The sequence below is a fragment of the Aquarana catesbeiana genome, linkage group LG03, assembly GCF_042186555.1.
Source record: "Aquarana catesbeiana isolate 2022-GZ linkage group LG03, ASM4218655v1, whole genome shotgun sequence".
NCBI lineage: Eukaryota > Metazoa > Chordata > Amphibia > Anura > Ranidae > Aquarana > Aquarana catesbeiana.
In genome coordinates, this window is record NC_133326.1 from 332,653,096 (window position 1) to 332,676,064 (window position 22,969).

Consider the following 22,969-nt stretch of genomic DNA (forward strand, 5'->3'; position numbering starts at 1 on the left):
TTTATTAAAATAAAATAGATGTTATACCTACCTGCTCTGTGCAATGGTATTGGACAGAGCGGTCCCTTACCTTCTCTTCCTGAGTCCCCTGGTGGCGCTGTCTGCTCTTTCTTCTTATGAGGGGGGCGCCCATGCAGGTGCACTCCCTATAGGGGCTGTATGCATCCATAGATGCACACAGCACCGACAAGCCATGCCACTGCTCCCTCCTCACAAGATGTAACACAGCCTATGTCTCCCGCTGCTCTCAGAGTCTCCTGTGAGACCAGGAAGAGGGAGCGGCATGATGCCACCGGCATCACTACAGATGGAACAGCACTGGATCATTTTCAAATATACAAATGTCTTCAACAGTAATGTTTAAAACATCTATGTGTTACTTAGCTACTAAACCTACAGTAAGCTAACAAAAAATTCTTACCCTATGTCATCAGAAATCCAAAAGGATTGTTTTAGTATATAATATTCAAACTTAAAGCTGAACTTCAGGGAAATTAAAAAAAAAATTGCAGGGGGGTTTCCTGCACCACATGGGTTGGGTTCTTGTTTTTGCTTAAAGTACCAGTAAAAAGCACTTTTACATACCTTATCACTTGCTGCAGCAGGCTTCTCCTTCCATGCGACCAGTCCTCCGAAGTCTCTGCTATCCGGAACTCCTCTGGAGGTTGCCGCTCTGACATCATCCTGTACAATCCAAGACAATATGTCCTGCATTGTAGGTAGGAATGCCAAGGGCCTACCCACAACTCAGAGTGATGAAGGGAAGAAGAGGATGCCAGTTGCTGTTTACCTTTTCCAAGCAGAAGTTTTAACTTTTGCTTTCAATTTTTTTTTTTTGGATTTATTTTATCTTCTATTGTTACAAATACGTTTCTTTTTTTTTTTTTTTGTACAGAAATATGAAATTCTATTGTCTCAAGGCTCTCCAATAGAGAGTCAGCCAACACAAAAGAACACAAAGATATTGAACAAGCACTTAGCAGGTAAGTAGCTGATTTCTATGTGCATTTTTTAAAATTTTTCTGGTTTAAAAGTTAGTTATTATAGACTAAAATACAAATTAACAAGCACTTTAATAAATTAAGAATTAGGATTTAAATAAAGAAATAAATAAGTTTGAGTTGAATTTTCTGCATTGTAAATTTTTAATTAGCGCACAAATATCTCAAGATCTAAATTATCACTGCTTGTGCATATTGGACTTTTTAATACTGGAACTGGATAGCATAATTTGCATTAGGCTTGAGCTGAACTGCAACAACAAAACCTTCTTTTTGACCCTCCAGATCATATCCCTAGTACTATGTATATCAATCCATTATATTGTATGTATATAAAAATGTAGAACTAGCATGAGAAATAACTTCCCAAATTAAAAAAAACTGGTTTAGACTCTACCAACGCTCTACAATACTACAAGTATAGAAAAAAATATAAAAAAACTCACTGGACTAAGTACAAAACGTGCTGAACTTTATTACATATATCACATTTTAAAACAATATCACACTACATACATACCAAGCACACATATTAAAAACACACGCTCCACCTCTCTCAAGCATGTCAGCAAACAACATAACCTACAGTATCTCAAAAAAGTGAGTACACCCTCACATTTTTGTAAATATTTTCTCATATCTTTTCATGTGACAACACTGAAGAAATGACACTTTGCTACAATGTAAAGTAGTGAGTGTACAGCTTGTATAACTGTGTAAATTTGCTGTCCCCTCAAAATAACTCAACACACAGCCATTATGGCTAAACTGTTGGCAACAAAAGTGAGTACACCCCTAAGTGAAAATGTCCAAATTGGGCCCAATTAGCCATTTTCCCTCCCCGATGTCATGGGACTCGTTAGTGTTGCAAGGTCTCAGGTGTGAATGGGGATCAGGTGTGTTAAATTTGGTGTTATCGCTCTCTCATATTGGTCACTGGAAGTTCAACATGGCACCTCATGGCAAAGAACTCTCTGAGGATCTGAAAAAAAGAATTGTTGCTCTAAATAAAAATGGCTTTGGCTATACATATTTGCCAAGACCCTGAAACTGAGCTGCAGCACGGTGGCCAAGACTATACAGCGGTTTAACAGGACAGTTTCTACTCAGAATAGGCCTCACCATGGTCAACCAAAGGAGTTGAGTGCATGTGCTCAGCGTCATATCCAGTGGTTGTCTTTGGGAAATAGATGTATGAGTGCTGCCAGCATTGCTGTAGAGGTGAAGGGGGTGGGGGGTCATCCTGTCAGTGCTCAGCTTATACGCCGCACACCGCATCAAATCGGTCTGCATGGCTGTTGTCCCAAAAGGAAGCTCTTCTAAAGATGATGCACAAGAAATCCCGCAAACAGTTTGCTGAAGACAAGCAAACTAAGGACATGGATTACTGGAACCACGTCCTGTGGTCTGATGAGACCAAGATAAACTTATTTGGTTCAGATGGTGTCAAGCGTGTGTGGCGGCAACCAGGTGAGGAGTACAAAGACAAGTGTGTCTTGCCTACAGTCAAGCATGGTGGTGGGAGTGTCATGGTCTAGGGGCTGCATGAGTGCTGTCGGCATTGGGGAGCTACAGTTCATTGAGGGAACCATGAATGTCAACATGTACTGTGACATACTGAAGCCGATCGTGATCCCCTTCCTTCGGAGACTGGGCCGCAGGGCAGTATTCCAACATGATAACGACCCCAAACACGCCTCCAAGATGACCACTACCTTGCTAAAGAAACTGAGGTTAAAGGTGATGGACTGGCCAAGCATGTCTCCAGACCTAAACCCTATTGAGCATCTGTGGGGCATCCTCAAACAGAAGGTGGAGGAGCGCAAGGTCTCTAACATCCACCAGCTCCATGATTTCATCATGGAGGAGTAGAGGAGGACTCCAGTGGCAACCTGTGAAGCTCTAGTGAACTCCATGCCCACAAGGGTTAAGGCAGTGCTGAAAAATAATGGTGGCCACACAAAATATTGACACTTTGGGCCCAATTTGGACATTTTCACTTAGGGGTGTACTCACTTTTGTTGCCAGCAGTTTAGACATTAATAGCTGCACGTTCATTTATTTTGAGGGGACTACTGTCTAAAGAAATGACACTTTGCTACAATGTAAAGTAGTGAATGTACAGCTTGTTTAATAGTGTACATTTGCTAATGTACACTGTTATACAGTACATTGTAGCAAAGTGTCATTTCTTTAGTGTTGTCAAATGAAAAGGTATAATAAAATATTTACAAAAATGTGAGAGGTGTACTCACTTTTGTGAGATACTGTATTTAAAGTTGTGGTGTACTATAAAACATAAAACCCCTATGTAAATATATGCAATTTTCTAAAAAAAAATCTATCTATCTATCTATCTATCTATCTATCTATCTATCTATCTATCTATCTATCTATCTATCTATCTATCTATCTATCTATCTATATCTATATCTATATATATGTATATATATATATATATATATATATATATATATCATGCACTAAAACATTTATTATACTTAAGGGAGTCTAAAATACTAAAAAATATAATAATTACAGTAACCCCTGCATCATAAATACTGTATAAAAACAATGGACACGTAAATTAATCGAAGGTAATAGTGTCATTAGGTCACCTCACATATAGTAATGTGAGCACCATTTATAACCATATCAATTATATCATCCAAAAATTAAATGTCATGTATACCAGAAAACAAGTCAATATAATAACATAATGAAATTCTAGTCAAATAATTAAGTACCAAGAGTAATATAAGAGTAAGAGTAAAAAGAGTAAGAGACCCCCCCCCCCAACAGCATAGTACAGTAACAGTAAAAAATCTAACTATAATAAGGTAGTTGATATAACTCAGTATTTTTGTGCAATAGCTTGAGCGCTGGCAACAATTGAAGACAACACTGGACAAGAAAAATAGTGAAGTAAAAAATATAAAATCTCAATGAATGAAATGAGGAAAAGACTGAAACAATGCAAAGTGAATACATTGGAATAGCTAGAACAGCGATAAACAAAAAACATATAAAATAATAAGTGAATGGCATCATACCATTATGTAAATTTTACTCCAAATACATTTTTGCCATTGAAGTCATATCATTCAATCCTTTTTGTGACAAATCAGATCTTAAAATAGTGGCAGATTTAAATTCATATAGTTAATACCAGAGTAAAATTTTAAAGGAAACTCCTGTGTGTGTGTCATAATACTGCCTTTACAATACCACTGATATACCTCAAAACATAATCATCCATTTCTCGGTTAGTATATGGATAACTGATATGGGTGTTTTTTTATACAAAATATAGTGACTTAGAAAGCACAGAAGAAAAGGTTTACACAAGTGCAAATAATTTCTTTAAATAATTTGCATAAACATTAAGCCAAAAAGTAAATGAGATTGTGCAAACTAAATGCCTGTGTCCAGAGGTGACCTGCAAATTCATCTGACTTGCATTTGATTTGCTTCAGTTACTTTTGCATTGCCATTGACTTTTATAGGAAAAAAAGAAGTTAAACTGAAGCAAGCTAAACTGCATAGACACTGGTCCTAAAACTGGGAAGATGACAACTTGTTTGTTGGGTTTCTAGAGCAAAAACACTGAATGGTATGTGTGTGTTCTTGCATTAGCATAGGCTATGTTCACACTGGCATTTTGCCCCTGTGCAAATCTAAGTGGCAGGAACCTGCTGATTTCTGTTGTTATTTTTGACACCTATGAGTGGCTAGCTGCATCTGCTGAGCCTGTACACTGTAATGACAGGTTACTGGTGGCCACGGCTATTTGTGGCTGTTCGCACAGCCAATGATTACCTATAGTGATCACTGCTGGATGCATTTTGACACTTTGGCCACTAATAGGTGTGAAAACAGCATCAGGAATCAGCAGATCACCACTGCCATTTGCACCAGGGCAAACCACCCGTGCAAATGTAATTTAACACATTCACACAATAAATTCCAGGGTCATCTGAAATGGTTAACTTGATACTGCTCTGGGGACTTTGATGAAGAATTAATTTTATGTATTGCACTCCTGTTTTTTTCATTGGGTTTGGATCAATTCAGGAATACAGCTCCTTTGCACCTGGGTCCCAACCTGTGAATCACTATTATTTGAGTGTTATCTTGTGAGCTGCTATGTGTTTTTTATTTTAGTAAATAGCTGCCAGCACCCAAACACACTCCCATCTAAATGTGTATTTACCAATTCCTTCAATGGTGCAGCCCTTTTCCTTATGTGTAAGATCAAACATCAAAGAAAAAAACAATATATGCAATATAATTAATGTCCATCAATCTTTAAATCTCCGTAGTCCTAGAGTTCTGTATTTCTTGTTTTCCGTGCTATATCTTTTAAAGTTGTGCTCTCATCTTATGAATATGACCCTACTTCTCAGTATAGGTCAAATATCACTTTTTTTATGTGTGTGCTCTTCTTCAATCTTCCACACTCATCATCTCCCTGATGTTCCGTGCATCATATGAAAAGAAAACAAATACAGGCAGTCCCTTGGTTACAAACATCCGACTTGCAAACGGCTCCTACTTACAAACTGAGGGGAGACAACAAGAAGTGAGAGGAAATCTACCCCTAGGAAGGGAAATTCACTCCCGTAAGAATTGGAGAAATCATGGGGAAAAGGGTAAAAAGAGATCTCCACTGAAGCTTTATTACCAATCCTTGTTTCCACAACAACCAAAGATTTAGAAAATCCAATAGTGACAGGGAGAGAAAGTGAGGTGACATTTTCTGAATTTGGTACAGACAGCAAATCAAATGTTACAGTGGTGTTAACCCTTCCCTATGCTATCCAAAAAACATAAAAATATTTTTTTGGGCTCGAGTTACACAATAAAAATGTACCTGTTCCGACTTACATAAAATTCAACTTAAGAACAAACCTTCAGATCCTATCTTGCTTGTAACCCGGGGACTGCCTTATATAGTGTCTTATCCTTTAATTATTGAATAATCTTGAAGCTAATCAAATCTCTTCCACCGTGCTGAAAAAATTAGTTCCACCTTCACCAGATGTGCCCTCACCTTGTTGTTATAAAATATCTAGCCTTGATACACTCCTCATATCGATTATTCCTTCCTTCAAACAATACTTTAATATCTAATATTTAATATTTAATACTTTCTCCCACTCAGTCCCATGCAAATATTAGAAAAGTACAATAAATGTGTCCTTAAAAACACTTTTATTCCATCACATGCCAATAAAACACTCACATTATCTACAAAGTATCAATGCCTTTTGTTGCTCAAAGCACCGTAGTGTGCTTTACAATCGGTTTTGTATGTAACCGCAAACAAACTGCTTGCCTGTGCCCTTAGACTGTGCTGCCAGCGGGACCTGATGGATGATGGAACAACGAGTGTGACGGAATGATGAGTGTGAAGGATTGAAGAAAAGCACACATAAAATATTTTATTGCATATATTGTTTTTTTCTTTGATTTTTGATTATTTTTGAGGATTATTTTTTGAGTATTTTTAATCTGTTGGTTATATATTAGTTTATAATCTCTGTGGTGTTGCTTAATAATCTCTTTCCCCTTTTTTTGGTCAGGTTTCACCTGTAAAAAGGTATTGGCCGGTCACTTTAAGGCAGTCACAGCTCTAGCTATCGTTGGGAAGGAAAGTGGTTTCTCCACAGTGTATTTGGTGAGTAATTAAATACATTTTAAACATAGTTTAAAAAAAAACACAGAAATACATATCTTGTACAGTATATTTACAATAAAAAACTATAGAATTGCTTACTAACACCCTCCGAGCAAGGAGGACTACAGAGGATGTAAAGATAACAGTCTGGCAGCTCTTTCAGAGATAGAGAAAAGACGCAATATATGGCTTTGTCCCAAATGTCACACTGCCACCTACTGTAACTTAGACTAACTGAGTCACTAATAACATCCTGACACATGGGCAGGTAAAACATCACTCTTTTTATTTGAACTGAAGGGAACTATCCTTCAACAATTAAAAATTCAATGGGCATAAAAAGTGTTAGAAAGCCTGTGCAACAATGTCGTTGCTTATGTGACAGCCCCTCCATGGCTTAAGTAATCTTCTGTTACAAAATAGGTCCATATACGAGCAGCCCAACTGTTTGTTTTGGAGAATAATTGTTAAAGAAGTTAAGGAGTCTGTAGACTTTAATGTTGCCACTATCTGGCATACCAATTACAATTAGGTGGTATAAGGCTAGGTTCACATCTATGCGATTTTTAGTACGAAAATTCTTAGATAAGATTTTCGAAAGAAAATTCTTTCAAAATTCGACCCATGTATGGCCTGCCTAAGAATTTTTGTTCGTATTTCATGCCATTAGTGGGCTGCAGCAAGAGCCGATTTTCGTGCGGCAATCAAACTTGAGTAATCGGACATGTTGGAAATTTTTTAAAAAATGAACGATTTTCTAATCAATGATGGGAGAATTGTGCAAGAAATGTAATCGAAAAAGAAATGCGCATGTGCAAGAAAAGATAATTCCCGGAAAGAAAAGAAGATTCGCAGCCACGAAAATTCTTTTCTGTAGCAACACGAGGTGAAATTAAAATCTTGGTTGGCCGAATTTCGAAATCAATGGTGGCACCATCGGATCACAAAACGCACAAATTTTCGAAAGAAAATTCTTTCGAAATTCGACCATGTATGGCCAGCCTAAGATAAGTTCCCACTGATGCCATTAATCTATTTAGCACTCTGTAAGGGGGTAATTTTTGCCAATGTCCACAAGTGTAAAGAGCATTCTTCCCACTAACCATCACTCTATTGTATCATGCGTTGTAGATATAGTAATTTTTTAGCAGGGGTTCCCTGAGACCAGAAAGTTTTTTTAAGGGTTTCTCTGTGTTGAAAAGGTTCAGAAAGGCTGATTTAGAGTCTTTATTAGCACCCAATAGACTCAATTCACAAAGCAAACACATCAGAAGAAGAATTCTTTTTTTTTTTTTAAAGTGACAAGAGTAAGTGAAATGAAAGCTGAACAATAAAGTCACATAGCTAAAATAAAGAGCATTTACTTGTGTCAAACCTTTGGGAGCTGAATCAAATATATATGCTCCATTTTTCAGTAGATGAGTGGTGGATGGGACTGCAGAATCTGCATATGGGACCTACATTCCTACTCACTTATAGAAACATTCTCTAGACCAGAAATGGATCACTGGAGTGAACAAAGGGAAAAGGCATGTGATGGAGTCATTTTGGATATGTGTTACTGTCCAAAAAGGTAGGCTCATTGTAAGCAATTCTCATAAAATTAATTTCCACCACAATAAAATATTGTTGATAATTTGTTGCTATATGTCACAGCACTTGGCCTTATTAAAGTTTTTTAAAGTCTGTTTTATATTGTTACCTGTTGTATTTATATAAGCAATCTTTTTATATCACAATTATATTTTCTTACAAATTACTTGACAATTGACATAGGAGAGATTCACAATTTTCATTCATTTTGCTTTTATCAGTTGCATTTTTGGTTCCAATTTCAATATGCAGACAGATCTTGACGTGCAACAGAAACATTTTCCACCTGGTTGTTGTGCAATTAAAATAGAGATGAGCTGCATTCAAGTCATGTTTTTCAAGATAAGAACAAATCATCAAGTTGTGCCAGTACAGTGCAAAAGCATGTTTTGAACAGCTAAAAGTCGGTCTCAGGGATCAAGCTGCAGCCCATCACAGCATGCACAAATTTTTACTGTCCAAGGCAGGATTTTTTTGACCACATAGAAGGTGTGATACATGGGCTCCCCATTTGTTTGAGCCTGAACAGAAAGAAGCAAAAATCTTCAGGGCTTTATCATTTCAGCTAAATTCAACTTCTACATCATAGGGAGCACTGCTTTATTCTGCACTATGGACCTAAATACCAAGCAGCCATGAAAAGTTTGGTCAAAGAAGGGCAAGTGTCAGTATGACTAAGCAAAAACCATGGAAAAATAAATCATAATATCTATGCCAAATGGACTTAACATCTGAAAAACTGTATGCACCTATCTTGATTCTGATTATGCTAATAAGACTAAAAAGAATAAACCTACTGTAGATTAAGGCAAAGCATTTTTTCTATAAACTTAAAAAGGGACATTGACTAAAACTGGTGCACTCAGAATCTGGCGCAGCTGTACATAGTAGCCAATCAGCTTCTAACTTGTTGAAGTTAAGCTTTGACAATAAAACCTGGAAGCTGATTGGTTTCTATGCAGAGCTGCACCAGAGTTTGCACTCTCCAGTTTTAGTAAATGAACCCTATAGTGCATTTTTCAGTTTTGGACAAAGTGGGGAAAGTTGAGAACTACTGTCAAGTTTTTATTGCTGTCTATGCTGCCAGTGGGATGATTTACCACTATATTTATACTGGCGGTCATTGTCACCAAGCTGGATGAGGCATTGGAGCACCTGTTGCTCCTCAAATCCAGTGAGGATGGAGTGAGGGGGCGTGTCTGAGCTGCGCTTTGTGTGTCTATAAATGCACACAGCCCTCCCCGGGAGCACACCCGCACATGTACCCCCATAGCTTGCTGTGGGGGAACACTCAGGAGAGAAGGGAACGGAAAGTGCCGCTGGGGAACCCCAGGAGAGGAGAAGGTAAGGGACCACTCTATGTAAGGTTGTGTAAGTATAAACATCTTTTTTCATTGTAGGTTAAATAATTACAGCCTTTGTTATCACTTTAAGTTTTGATGAAAATGTAATGCCTCTCAGCCAATTCACATCAAGATGACAAGTCAGTTTATAACATATATATAGATATGGAAAATAGGTGATATAGGGGTTGATTTACTAAAACTGGAGAGTGGAAAATCTGGTGCAGCTCAGCTTAGAAGCCAGTCAGCATCTAGTTGATTTTTTTTGTCAATGTTTAATTGAACAAGCTGAAGCTAGAAGCTGATTGGCTATCATGCACAGATGTTGCACTCTCCAGTTTTAGTAAATCATCCCTATAATGTATATTACATTTTATAAAAGCAGAGCCAATCATTTTAATTGTTTAATATACTATTATTCTTTTAGGAAAGAATTTGCCTATTCCTCCAGTGATGGAAAAGTTTACATACGTCATTTTGGAGTAGCCAGTTCTGAGATGACCCTTGTAAATATTCTAAAGGGACATGAAGCAGAGGTCACCACAGTTGTGTGGCATCACCTTGTAGACAAGTGGATCACTGGCTCTGAAGATGGAACCATTAGAATATGGGTAGCTATTTAAGTTGTTTTTTTTTTAATAACATAAAACATACCAAAGACCATCAAATCAATAAGATCTGATAAGATAAGTTAGCAAACAGCTAATATTCACTTCACTTAGTGGTATAGGAATTGAAAAGTCTTTCTTACTAATTTTTCTCAAGAGGAGCTTATTTTCTTTACCCATGTGGGGCAAACAGAATCAACCTACTAATCTTAACTAACTATCTACAGTTGCTTACAAAGTTTTAAAATTTTTAAATGTTCTCTTTTAGACATTGCAAAGATAAAAGGTATTTGTATATTCGTTTATTAGTTGGATCCATAAAATTTGCAGATTTGACAAAATTCATTAAATGCAGTAAGCACAAACTGTTTGGTTTTTAACAATTGCTTCTGAGAAATAGGTACCATCATCAAAATACTATTTTTCAAATCAACATGTCTTATCTATGCAGGGTGAAGAAGGAGCTATATGTGAGAAGATCCTCCACACTAAAGGAGTAGTTACTTGTCTCTGCATTGACCAGATGAACGGATGCATTGCTGCAGGTGTGCAAGATACAGTCAGGTAATATTAACAAACTTAAAAAGTTTTCCAATTTCTAGAAAACATAAATTACTGAATTAGATTCATGCATTTAGCAATGTATAAGGATCTCTCCTACCTAAAACTACTTGTAAGACACAACAAGACTCACCCATTTTTTGTATACCTTGGTATTCTGCAGACTGAATCTTCCCCTACCACTGTAATAGCATTCACTTGGCAACTTTAAATGATTGTAAAGTCAGATTTACAAATAACTGGCACTCCCTCTGTTGTATGAAGATATAAAGTACCGTGTGTCTGTTTTTCTAAAATCATAATCTTAAATACCTTTTTGCACAGCTCTGCTGTGCGGTCACATGACCTCCCTCTGCTCTCCTTCCCCGATTTAAAGAGAGCAGCGAAAGGGGCTGAGATTCCCCTCTAACATCAGCTGGGTAGCAGAGGGCAATCACATGACCACATAGTGGCGCTGTGCAAGAAGCTATTTAGGATTATAATTTTAGAAAAACTGACACACAGTACTTTATATCTTCATGCAACAGAGGGAATGCCAGTTATTTGTAAATCTTACTTTGCAGCCGCAGGGAATAGCGGCAGGAGGATAAAGGAAGGGCAGGGAGAAATTCATCTCTCACACACAGAAATTACAGGCGGGGGGGGATAGACTCTGAGCACACAGCAGGACAACGGAGGCACGTATACTGACCCACAGTATCATGGATTAGCATCTATGATTACCATGGTCAGTACACCTAGGGGGACACAGAAACAGGCAGGATTAGGGATGAGCCGAACACCCCCCCCAGTTCGGTTGGCACCAGAACCTGCGAACGGACCGAAAATTCGCACGAACGTTAGAACCCCATTGACGTCTATGGGACTTGAACGTTCGAAATCAAAAGTGCTAATTTTAAAGGCTAATTTGCATGGCATTGTCCTAAAAGGGTTTGGGGACCCGGGTCCTGCCCCAGGGGACATGTATCAATGCAAAAAAAAAACTTTTAAAAACGGCCGTTTTTTCGGGAGCAGTGATTTTAATGATGCTTAAAGTTAAAAAAAAAGTGAAATATTCCTTTAAATATCGTACCTGGGGGGTGTCTATAGTATGCCTGTAAAGTGGCGCGTTTCCCGTGCTTAGAACAGTCCCTGCACAAAATGTAATTTTTAAAGGAAAAAAAGTCATTTAAAACTGCTTGCGGCTTTAATGTAATGTCGGGTCCTGGCAATATGGATGAAAATCAGTGAGACAAACAGCATGGGTACCCCCCAGTCCATTACCAGGCCCTTTGGGTCTTGTATGGATATTAAGGGGAACCCCGCACCTAAATTAAAAAAAGGAAAGGCGTGGGGCCACCAGGCCCTATATACTCTGAACAGCAGTATACAGGCGGTGCAAACAAGACAGGGACTGTTGGTTTGTTGTTAAGTAGAATCTGTAGTTTTGAACTGGTACATTTTTAACGTGTTTAGCTCCAGCCAAAAGATCTATTTTAATCTTTTTGGAAAACATAGGGAAGGGTTATCACCCCTGTGACATTTGTTTTGCTGTCTGTGCTCCTCTTCAGAAGATTTCACCTCACTTTTTGTCCCAATGACAAATGTTTTTTGAAAACTTGGGGTTTTTTGTGAAACAAGGATTGGTGATAAAGCATCAGTGGAAAGGAGAAACATTTTTCCCATATTAACTCTTACAGGAGAGAATTTCCCTTCCTAGGGGTAGATTTTATCTCACTTCCTGTTGTCTCCTTCCGTTTGCAAGTAGGAGTTGTTTGTAAGTTGGATGTTTGAAAGTAGGGGCCTGCCCTATATACTCAGCAGAAATTTGGGCCTTAGGTGTTGTTGTGGCCAGAACAATGTAAGCCCTCACAGGGCCCTGCTGTGAAATATTAGATCAAGAATTGTAATTACATGCCCCTGTTGAACAGGGGCAGAAAAATTGGGCCTTTGGTGGTGGTGGTGCTAGTGCCACAACACTGTAAGTCCTCACTCGCTCTTGGTGGGCGCAGAAACGGGCCCTGCTGTGAAATATTAGATCAAGAATTGTAATTACATGCCCCTGTTGAACAGGGGCAGAAAAATTGGGCCTTAGGCACTGGTGCTGGTGCCACAACACTGCAACCCCTCACAGACACTCTAGTTGGAACACAGAAACGAGCCCTGCTGCAAAGTATTGCATCAAAAATTGTAATTACATGCCCCTGTTAAACAGGGGCTGAAAAATTGGGCCTTAGGCACTGGTGCTGTTGCCACAACACTGCACCCCCTCACAGATACTCTAGTTGGAACGCAGAATCGAGCCCTGCTGCAAAGTATTGCATCAAAAATTGTAATTACACGCCCCTGTTAAAAAAATCATACCTTGGGGCTGCGGACCAAAAAATTGTCTGAACGCATCGGTCAGACGGCCACCTTCTCCACCGCTCCTTCTTTGACTGACCGAAGCCTTAGCAACACGTTGTCCAGAAACAGGGGTTTGGAACCTCCCAGTCTCTGGGAACGCCTTGCACAGAGATTTCTGCAAGGCCTCCCGAAGATCTTTCATCCTCTGCTCCCTCTGCGATGGCAAGATAAGGTCTGCAACCATACCCTTGTAATGTGGATCAAGGAGGGTTGCCAGCCAGTATTGATCCTTCTCCTTGATACCACGAATACGAGGATCCTACGCAGGCTTTGCAGGATCAGGGAGGCCATGCAGCATAGGTTTGCTGAGGCATTCGGTCCGGAGTCCTCTGGGTCACTAAGGACGACATGGTCCGCAGCCACCTCTTCCCAGCCACGTACAAGTCCATGTGTTTCTTGGGACTGATCCCTTAAAGACTGCTGCTGATGCTGAGTGCCAGGCTCCACCTCCATACTGACACAATCTTCCACCTCCTCCTCGTCCTCGTCCTCTTCCTGTGTGATCGGCGGGCACGCAGGAACACTGTCTGGATAAAGGGGGCCTTGAGAGCTAAGGAAGTCCTCCTCTTCCTGCCTCTGTTCTGCCTCAAGTGCCCTGTCCATTATTCCACGCAGCATGTGCTCCAACAGGTGGACAAGGGGGACAGTGTCACTGATGCATGCACTGTCACTGCTCACCATCCTCGTGGCCTCCGCAAATGGTGACAGGACAGTGCATGCATCCCTGATCATGGCCCACTGGCGTGGGGAAAAAAAAACAAGCTCCCCTGACCCTGTCCTGGTGCCATAGTCGCACAGGTACTCATTGATGGCCCTCTGCTACGTGTGCAGCATGGCCAACGTTGAGTTCCACCTGGTGGGCATGTCACAGATTAGGCAGTTCTTGGGCAGGTTATACTCCTTTTGGAGGTCTGTGAAATAAAGAGTGAGTATGGCGCCGTCCTAAAATATTATTATCAAAGAAAAAACCTCCTTAGTGATTAACTGTGAACAAGGAGAAAGTATTAAAGTGACTTGTGCTATGTATCATAGAAGATAAAAAATAAAATAGAATAAATAATCAAAAGGATAACAAATGTAATAACACGTGACATGCAGCTGTGATGATAGTTGCATAAATCTTAAAATAGTGTTATAGTAATCACACATAAATAATGTACTGGGTGATAATTAAACAATCTTAATAAATAGTGTTGTTGTGATCACTCTTTAATAATATGCTGGTTGAGCCAGCCGTGATTCGTGCTCAGTGCACCATAGGTGAAGATCAACAGTCTATGTGAATTTCCTTGGTGTTTCCCTTTAAGACAAGGCAGGCATATTCAACTTGTATCTGCTACTACTTTATGGTGACCGGGTGCTTGTGTCTCGCGCTGTGATCGTGCAGACACTCACCAGATTCCTTAGCCCCTACAGGGGTAACGTGCAGTCAGAGTGTGTGCCACTGTGCCGCAGTCCTTGGCAGGTTCAGGATCGGGATACCATTTGAACATGAAGGAAAGAGGAGAATCCCATAGTGTAAAACCATTAACACTTTTATTTATATTAGATGACAAGCGGTACTCACATTGTAGTGGTTTCAAACAAGCAATGAAATGTCATCCGAGAAACATCAGGTTCAAAGTCTGTGTTCGCTGGGAGATGGTGCAAGTCGTCAGAGTTAGGCCACGCCCTATGCGCGTTTCGTCAGAGGACGTCTACGGGAGCGTGACCCTTGCGTCATCTCCCCTCCCTTTTATACTGTGCGGTGTGATAAGTGCTTGCGTTCCACAGCACTTCATCGGCCATTTTATCTGTATTGTGTTTGCGTTCCACGATACTACAGCGGCCATTTTGTCTGAGATGTTGCAGACCGGAGACCGCGGCCATTTTCCCTATGATTTTTACAGCGTGGAATGGCCAGGATTTAAGCAGACCGAAGCCCGTGGCCATTTATCTAAACCGAAACTACATTATAATGAGCCGTAGGATTACACCATGCGGACAAATGTGCCATTTGTGTTTGTGTCACCAGTATTCGGGTCAAAAATGAATATATTACACTAATTTGTGACCAAATACTATTACTGTCTACCCCGCACAGTATATCCGGATACATTTAGTTGCCTGACGGTACAGCAAAATACACTACTAATACTACAAACTTATATATTTAATATATTTAAAAAAGGTATATTTTTGGAGGTCTGCCAGCCGAGCACTGGCATTATATGACCGTCTGAAATGCAAACAGACTTTCCTGGCCTGCCTCAGGACATCCTGTAAGCCCGGGTACCTGCCCAAGAACCGCTGCACCACCAAGTTATGGACGTGAGCCAAACAGGGCACATGGGTCATTTGTCCCTGTCGGAGGGCAGAGAGGAGGTTGGTGCCATTGTCGCAAACCACCATTCCTGCCTTAAGTTGGCATGGCGTCAACCACCTCTGAACCTGCCCCTGCAGAGCTGACAGAACTTCTGCCCCAGTGTGGCTCCTGTCCCCCAAGCACACCAGCTCAAGCACCGCATGGCATATTTTGGCCTGCATACTTGCGTAGCCCCTTGAACGGCTACGGAGCACCGCTGGTTCCAAGGACAAAGCACAGGAAGAGGCCATGGAGGAAGAAGAAGAGGAGGGGGTGGTGGAGAGAGGTGTGTCATAATTATTAGTAGTGGCATTTTGGAGGCATGGTGGCGGGACAACCTCCAACACTACTGCACCTTGTCCTGCATCCTTCCCAGCTGCCAGCAGAGTCATCCAATGCGCAGTGAAACTTAGGTAACGTCCCTGTCCATGCCTGCTGGACCATGAGTCAGCAGTAATATGCACCTTACCGCTGACCGCCCTGTCCAGCGAGGCCAAGACATTGCCTTCCACATGCCGGTAGAGAGCCAGAATCGCCTTCCGTGAGAAAAAGTGGCGTTTGGGTACCTGCCACTGAGGAACCACACATTCCACAAACTCACGGAAGGGGGCAGCGTCTACCAACTGAAAAGGCAGCAGTTGAAGTGCTAGCAATTTTGCCAAGCTAGCATTCAACGGCTGGGCATGTGGATGGCTGGGAGCGAACTTCTTTCGGGGGTGCAGCAGCTGGGGCAGGGAAAATTGCCTGATACAATCTGACGTTGGTGTACCGAAAGCAGATTGCCCACAAGTACTTGGCTGTGACACACCTAATTCTATACCTTCATTCCTCTCAGTGCAGGTCTCAGAGAGGACTGAAGGTATAGTGGGGTTGGAGATCTCAGCTGATGAGGAGCAAGGAGAGGTCCTCTTTGTTCTTTGGTGTGGGTCTTTTAGATACGCTTGCCAACTAACTGCATGGCAGGTCAACATATGTCTGGTCAAGCATGTGGTGCCCAAGCGGGAGATGTTTTGGCCACGCGAGATACGCTTGAGACATATGTTGCAAATAGCAGCGGTGCGATCTGATGCACTCGTCTCAAAAAAGGCCCACACCAAAGAACTTTTGGAATAACGCACAGAGACAGCAGTGCCCTGCACATGCGGAGCTTCGGGGTGTGATGCAGTCAGTGTGCTGCCCTTAGGCTGGCCCCTGGAGGGCATCCTGCCTCGTTGGTGATGTGCCTCCTCCTCTCTCCTATCAGGCACCCACGTTGAGTCAGTGACCTCATCATCCCCTCCCTCCTCATCACTGGAGCAAACCTGGCAGTATGCTGCAGCAGGGGGAGCATGACTGCCAGATTGCTGTCCTTCTTGGGCACCCCCTCTGTCCATGCTCATGTTACTGCCTTCATCTAGCTCAGTATCATCATCAGAGCCTTCTAAACGCTGGGCATCCTCCTGGAACATGTACCCAACATTGTGGTCAAACAGTTCGAGGGACTCCTCAGGAGAACATGGTGGGGCTAGGGAAGGAGTCACTGATGCCATTGAGCCGAGGGAAGAGGCCGTGTTGGCAGCTGCTTTGCCAGACAAAGTACCCTGAGCATGGGTGAGAGAGGGTGAGGAGGATGCGGACGGCTTGGTCATCCACTCGACCAAGTCTTCCGCATGTTGCGGCTCAGCACGGCCAGCTGCCGAAAAAAAGGCCAAGCGTGTCCCACGGCCACGTGCTGATGAGGATGCACTGTCTCCATGACCAGCACTGTTGCCTCTAGCCACAGAGCCTGCTCGCCCTCTTTTATTGGCTTGTGATTGTCTGCCTCTCCTTGTTGGCCTTCCAGACATACTAATGGCCTGTAGCTGCACTAAGCTGGGATATATATATATATATATATATATATATATATATATATATATTCTGATACTGCAGCTAGCAAAATCAACTGCCTGCCTGTAGTATGAGAATACCACCAACCTTCTACAGGTAGCTTTAGCTGAACACTGTGCAGAGCTCGCAAAAAACTAACTTGTAGCTTATTTCGCTGCCTGCGGTAGTGATAGGATCAGGAAAACACCACCAACCTTCGACAGGTAGCTTTAGGTGAACACTGTGCAGAGCTCGCAAAAAACTAACTTGTAGCTTATTTAGCTGCCTGCGGTAGTGATAGGATCAGGAAAACACCACCAACCTCCTACAGGTAGCTTTAGGTGAACACTGTGCAGAGCTCGCAAAAAACGAACTTGTAGCTTATTTAGCTGCCTGCGGTAGTGATAGCATCAGGAAAACACCACCAACCTTCGACAGGTAGCTTTAGGTGAACACTGTGCAGAGCTCGCAAAAAACTAACTTGTAGCTTATTTAGCTGCCTACGGTAGTGATAGCATCAGGAAAACACCACCAACCTTCAACAGGTAGCATTAGGTGAACACTGTGCAGAGCTTGCAAAAAACAAACTTGTAGCTTATTTAGCTGCCTGTGGTAGTGATAGGATCAGGAAAACACCACCAACCTTCGACAGGTAGCTTTAGGTGAACACTGTGCAGAGCTCGCAAAAAACTAACTTGTAGCTTATTTAGCTGCCTGCGGTAGTGATAGGATCAGGAAAACACCACCAACCTTCGACAGGTAGCTTTAGGTAAACACTGTGCAGAGCTCGCAAAAAACTAACTTGTAGCTTATTTAGCTGCCTGCGGTAGTGATAGGATCAGGAAAACACCACCAACCTTCTACAGGTAGCTTTAGCTGAACACTGTGCAGAGCTCGCAAAAAACTAACTTGTAGCTTATTTAGCTGCCTGCGGTAGTGATAGGATCAGGAAAACACCACCAACCTTCGACAGGTAGCTTTAGCTGAACACTGTGCAGAGCTCGCAAAAAACTAACTTGTAGCTTATTTAGCTGCCTGCGGTAGTGATAGGATCAGGAAAACACCACCAACCTTCGACAGGTAGCTTTAGCTGAACACTGTACAGAGTTTGCACTACACTAACTTGTAGTTTTAGCTGAACACTGTTCAGAGGATGCACTACACTAACTTGTAGCTTTAGCTGAACACTGTGAGGAGGACGCACTACACTAACTTGTAGCTTTAGCTGAACACTGTGCAGAGGTCACACTACACTAACTTGTAGTTTTAGCTGAACACTGTGAGGAGGACGCACCACACTAACTTGTAGCTTTAGCTGAACACTGTGCAGAGGTCGCACTACACTAACTTGTAGTTTTAGCTGAACACTGTGAGGAGGACGCACTTCACTAACTTGTAGCTTTAGCTGAACACTGTGCAGAGGTCGCACTACACAAACTTGTAGTTTTAGCTGAAGAGGAGGGCCCACTACACCAACTTGTAGCTTTAGCTGAACACTGTGAGGAGGATGCACTACCCTAACTTGTAGCTTTAGCTGAACACTGTGCAGAGGTCACACTAAACTAACTTGTAGCTTTAACTGAACACTGTGAGGAGGACGCACTACACTAACTCTAAATAGTCTAGCTGCCTGAATGTGGTACTAATAGGATCAAAAGAACACCAGCAATTTTCTTCAGGTAGCTGTAAATACTGTAACAAGACAAGCCTGCCTGTCAATAGAAGATAACAGGAACGGATCTAGCTAAACTGAATACAGTGTATATATATATATATATATATATATATATATATATATATATACAACACCTGGGATGCATATCTATACACAATACACTGTAAGTGCAGCTAACTCACTGTCTGTCCTGCCTAATCTAACTAACTCAAATGAAATGACACTGTCTCTCTGTCTAAGCACGCTGGAACACACTACACAGGGCCGCCGTGCAGGCGGCCTTATATAGTGTGGGGCGTGTTCCAAACCCCCTGAGCCATAATTGGCCAAAGCCACCCTGGCTTTGGCCAATTACAGCTCTCTCTACTGACGGCGCTGTGATTGGCCAAGCATGCGGGTCATAGTGCATGCTTGGCCAATCATCAGCCAGCAATGCACTGCGATGCTGCAGTGAATTATGGGCCATGGCGCGCCACAAGAATTTGGCGCGAACGGCCCATAACGTTCGCAATTCGGCGAACGATCGAACAGCCGATGTTCGAGTCAAACATTGGTTCGACTCGAACGCAAAGCTCATCTCTAGGCAGGATCAACCAGGTATTATACAACATAGAATGGGAAAAATTACACTGCAGAAGCATTATGATATTTATCATGTTTAAAAGGAACAGAAGTTTTTTTTTTTCTTTGTAGGGTTGCAGCCGCTATAAATGAACTGTGATGCCCACTCATTCTAAAGCTGGCCATACACGGCTCAAATTTTGGTTGATTCATGTTGATTTGGCTGGAATTCGAGTCCTGGGTAGCCTTGTCGGCAAAGAAAATTAAAGACTTGAGCGGGAAAACTGTCAGCTGAATAATGACTGCATCTCATCAGGTGCAGCCAATGTTTGGGTATTCAGACAGCTGCGGGTGCCATCTCTCTGAATACAATAGCCAGCAGGGGAGATTTTTCCATCCACACTATTTAGCAAGCAATCTGTATGTGCATGGCAAGCAAAAGTTTCCTCTAGGCAGTGAAGGTCCATGAGGAGTATTGGTAGGTGATCTGTCACTATGCCCCACTTAAATCTAGGAATTGAAGTACCAAAGCTGGCTAGACCAATATTGTATGCCAGTGCATTATAGAACTAGTGATCTATTTTTAAAAAGAGGGAGTGAATTCCACAGAAATTCTTCAAGGAATATGAAATTATTTTCGGAACATACATTCAAGTTGCCTTTAGGGTAATTGAATTATGGTACTTCGTTTCACCTAGAGGTTTCAAATGTTTCAGTTTTCATCTCTTTTGGCAACATTGTAATACTCCTCATTTGTAAGTTGTTTTGTAGTTTTCTTTCTTTTATTATCCTCAGGGTTTATGATCCAGACTCTCTACTTCAGGTTCAGTATAACACTGGACATACAGACCTTATCCGGTCCCTCATCCACATTCCAGAGATGAAGCAGGTATGGTGCTTATGCACTTTTACGTAAAATAAAAATACATAAAAGGCAAATATGCATAGGGTCTTACTAGTCAGTCTATTTAGTATGTTACAGTGTCATGGGACAAGACAGTGAGAATATGGAAGGCTTATCACAAGGTCAACAACCAGAACAATTCAATACCGTGAGCTACTAGATCTACAAACCAAAACACTCCTGAGGTTACATGATCTTTAAAAAAAATAGACTGTTATTGTATTGGTTTATACAGTATGTATTTTAATTGTATGTATTGCAATTGGGGAGTGTTTGGACTCCAAAAACTATACAACAATTCAGTTTATTATAACAATTCTTTTAACTATATTTCTTCTACATTGTTCCATCATATTCTATGCTACTTTATAGGCGTGATGTATTTTTCTCATTAGCCTCTACCCCAAAAATGCTGAATTAGCCATGTGTGCCTGTGGAGCCCCTTGGATCTCAGACCCAGACAGTACATCTGTAAAACCCCAACTGTTATCTAATCCAACTAATCCAAGATTTTGCTCCACCCCTCCCATTGCTAAGCTTCACCCTTGTTACTAAAATGTCAGAACTTCAATGGTAGTAAATACTTTGGTATTTGACAACCGAATGACAAAGGCTGTGGGGCTTACAATCTTGATTTGGGCCAATATACAGCCTGAACCTAGAATCCAAGGCTTTTTTTTTTTTTTTACAAGGGTTGTTACAGTTTTTTTAGACAGATTAGTGACTAACGATCAAAAGAGATTATGAAACAGTATATTGTATAACGTTTTTTAGAAAACACATCTGAACAAAGCAGTAAGCATGTTTGATCCTAAGAATCATATATTGGGGCAGGTTGATGAATTACACAAGGCATCTGGTAATCTGCTGTATATGCACAGAGGTTCATTTACTAAAACTGGAGAGTGTAAAATCCGGTGCAGCTCTGCATAGAAACCAATCAACTTTCAGTTTTTTTGGCCAAAGCTTAATTGAAAAAGCTGAAGTTAGAAACTGATCAGCTACCACACACAGCTGCACCAGATTTTTTACACTTCAGTTTTAGTAAACCAAACCCATAGTCCTTTTGTTCAGCAGTTTTTATAGTTTGGGAAATTAAAAGTTTAATGACCTTAGGGAAAGTGGTGGTGGTGGGGGGTTGGGTAGAGGAAAAACAAAAAGGTAAGCGAAAGAGAGAGAAGTAAAAGAGAGGAAGAGTACAAAAAAACAAGGTGGGGAGAGGAAAGAGAGAGCGATAGAGAGGAAGAGTTGAAAAAAAAGGTGGGGCAGTACTAGATGTAAAAAAATTGTGGTTAGTAAGTTGCAGATAGGAAAGCCATCAATATCACTTGCATCTACAACCCATAACTCATCCCCTTGATGGCTCACCCTGTTTGTTATGTTTACATGATCCCCTGGGAAAAGGCGTTCTGTCTGTTGTTTACTTGTCCTTATTAGAGGGCCAATATATCTAAATTTCAAAAGGTCTGGAAACCCTGGATTATGCATTATATGCTTTCAAACTTTAACTAAACATAGCCCTGGAGCACATACTTTGCAAAACTATAGCAGTCCTGGTCCACCCTTACCTTGTTCCCTCCTCCCCTTTCTCTTCTTTTTCCACACCTTCCTCTCCTTTCCACCTCCCTTCTTTTTTTCCGTATGTCTACTTAAACTCTCCCCCCTTTCTGCGTCTTGATCCTCTTTGTGCTCTCTCCTTTTTCCATTATTTAGATCCTATATTGCCACTTATGACCTTATCTAATAGGTCAATGGGCCCATAAACTGTAGGTTCATTACCCCATGCAAACAGGCATTTACTAAATTCCAGTGTATATTCATTGTTATAGAATGATATTTTCACATATATTATGAGTGTATTCTGTTTATCCCTCCGGCATTAGCTGTTATGTCCCTTATTGAAAGAAAATGTAAAGTGTGTACTGCCTTGAATATTTATTGTAAAACTCAATGCTAAATGTATTTTAACAGAAATAAATCGAAAATAACTTTTTGATAAATAATGCTGTTTGGTACACATGTGCATGCTTTGCTTATGGTTATTTTTCTGCAGTTCAGATTTCCAAATGGTATCCTTCTTATACAATGAATGAAATAATTTGATTAACAATTTCTTCTCTAATTAAAAAAATAAAGAAAGCGCTTACCTATTAGGTGCAAGAATATGCAGGAAGCATAGATGAACTTGGTAAAATGTAAGGCTGATAGCTATGAGTTACCACAGTGCCTTATAAATATGCCCTGTCCACTCTAAACAAGGAAGAGATTCAAGGAAGTTTATCAGTGAATAAAACTAATATCACAGATAAATCACTACCAAATATATCCAGCATATACATCTTACTTGTACCTGTTTTTATCTGATGCATCTGAAGACATAAAATAAGGAAGACTTGCTATATAGTTTAAATGTGCATATAAGTGTGGTCTTCTTTTGTTCTTTGCTACAAGCTTTGCCATCTAAGG

General features: G+C 40.9%; 1 protein-coding gene across 1 annotated transcript in view; it reads left to right on the plus strand.

Annotated features, from left to right (window-relative positions):
- LOC141132276 (uncharacterized) overlaps positions 1 to 22,506 on the plus strand; it is a 73,199-nt gene extending 50,693 nt beyond the window's left edge. The window contains exons 12-18 of the mRNA XM_073620525.1: positions 896 to 983; positions 6,587 to 6,681; positions 8,100 to 8,254; positions 10,045 to 10,228; positions 10,677 to 10,789; positions 20,395 to 20,488; positions 20,572 to 22,506. Coding sequence (XP_073476626.1) covers positions 896 to 983; positions 6,587 to 6,681; positions 8,100 to 8,254; positions 10,045 to 10,228; positions 10,677 to 10,789; positions 20,395 to 20,488; positions 20,572 to 20,655 — 813 coding nt within the window. The 3' untranslated portion in view covers positions 20,656 to 22,506. The remainder of the gene's footprint in view (positions 1 to 895; positions 984 to 6,586; positions 6,682 to 8,099; positions 8,255 to 10,044; positions 10,229 to 10,676; positions 10,790 to 20,394; positions 20,489 to 20,571) is intronic.
- Positions 22,507 to 22,969: the final 463 nt, after the last annotated feature.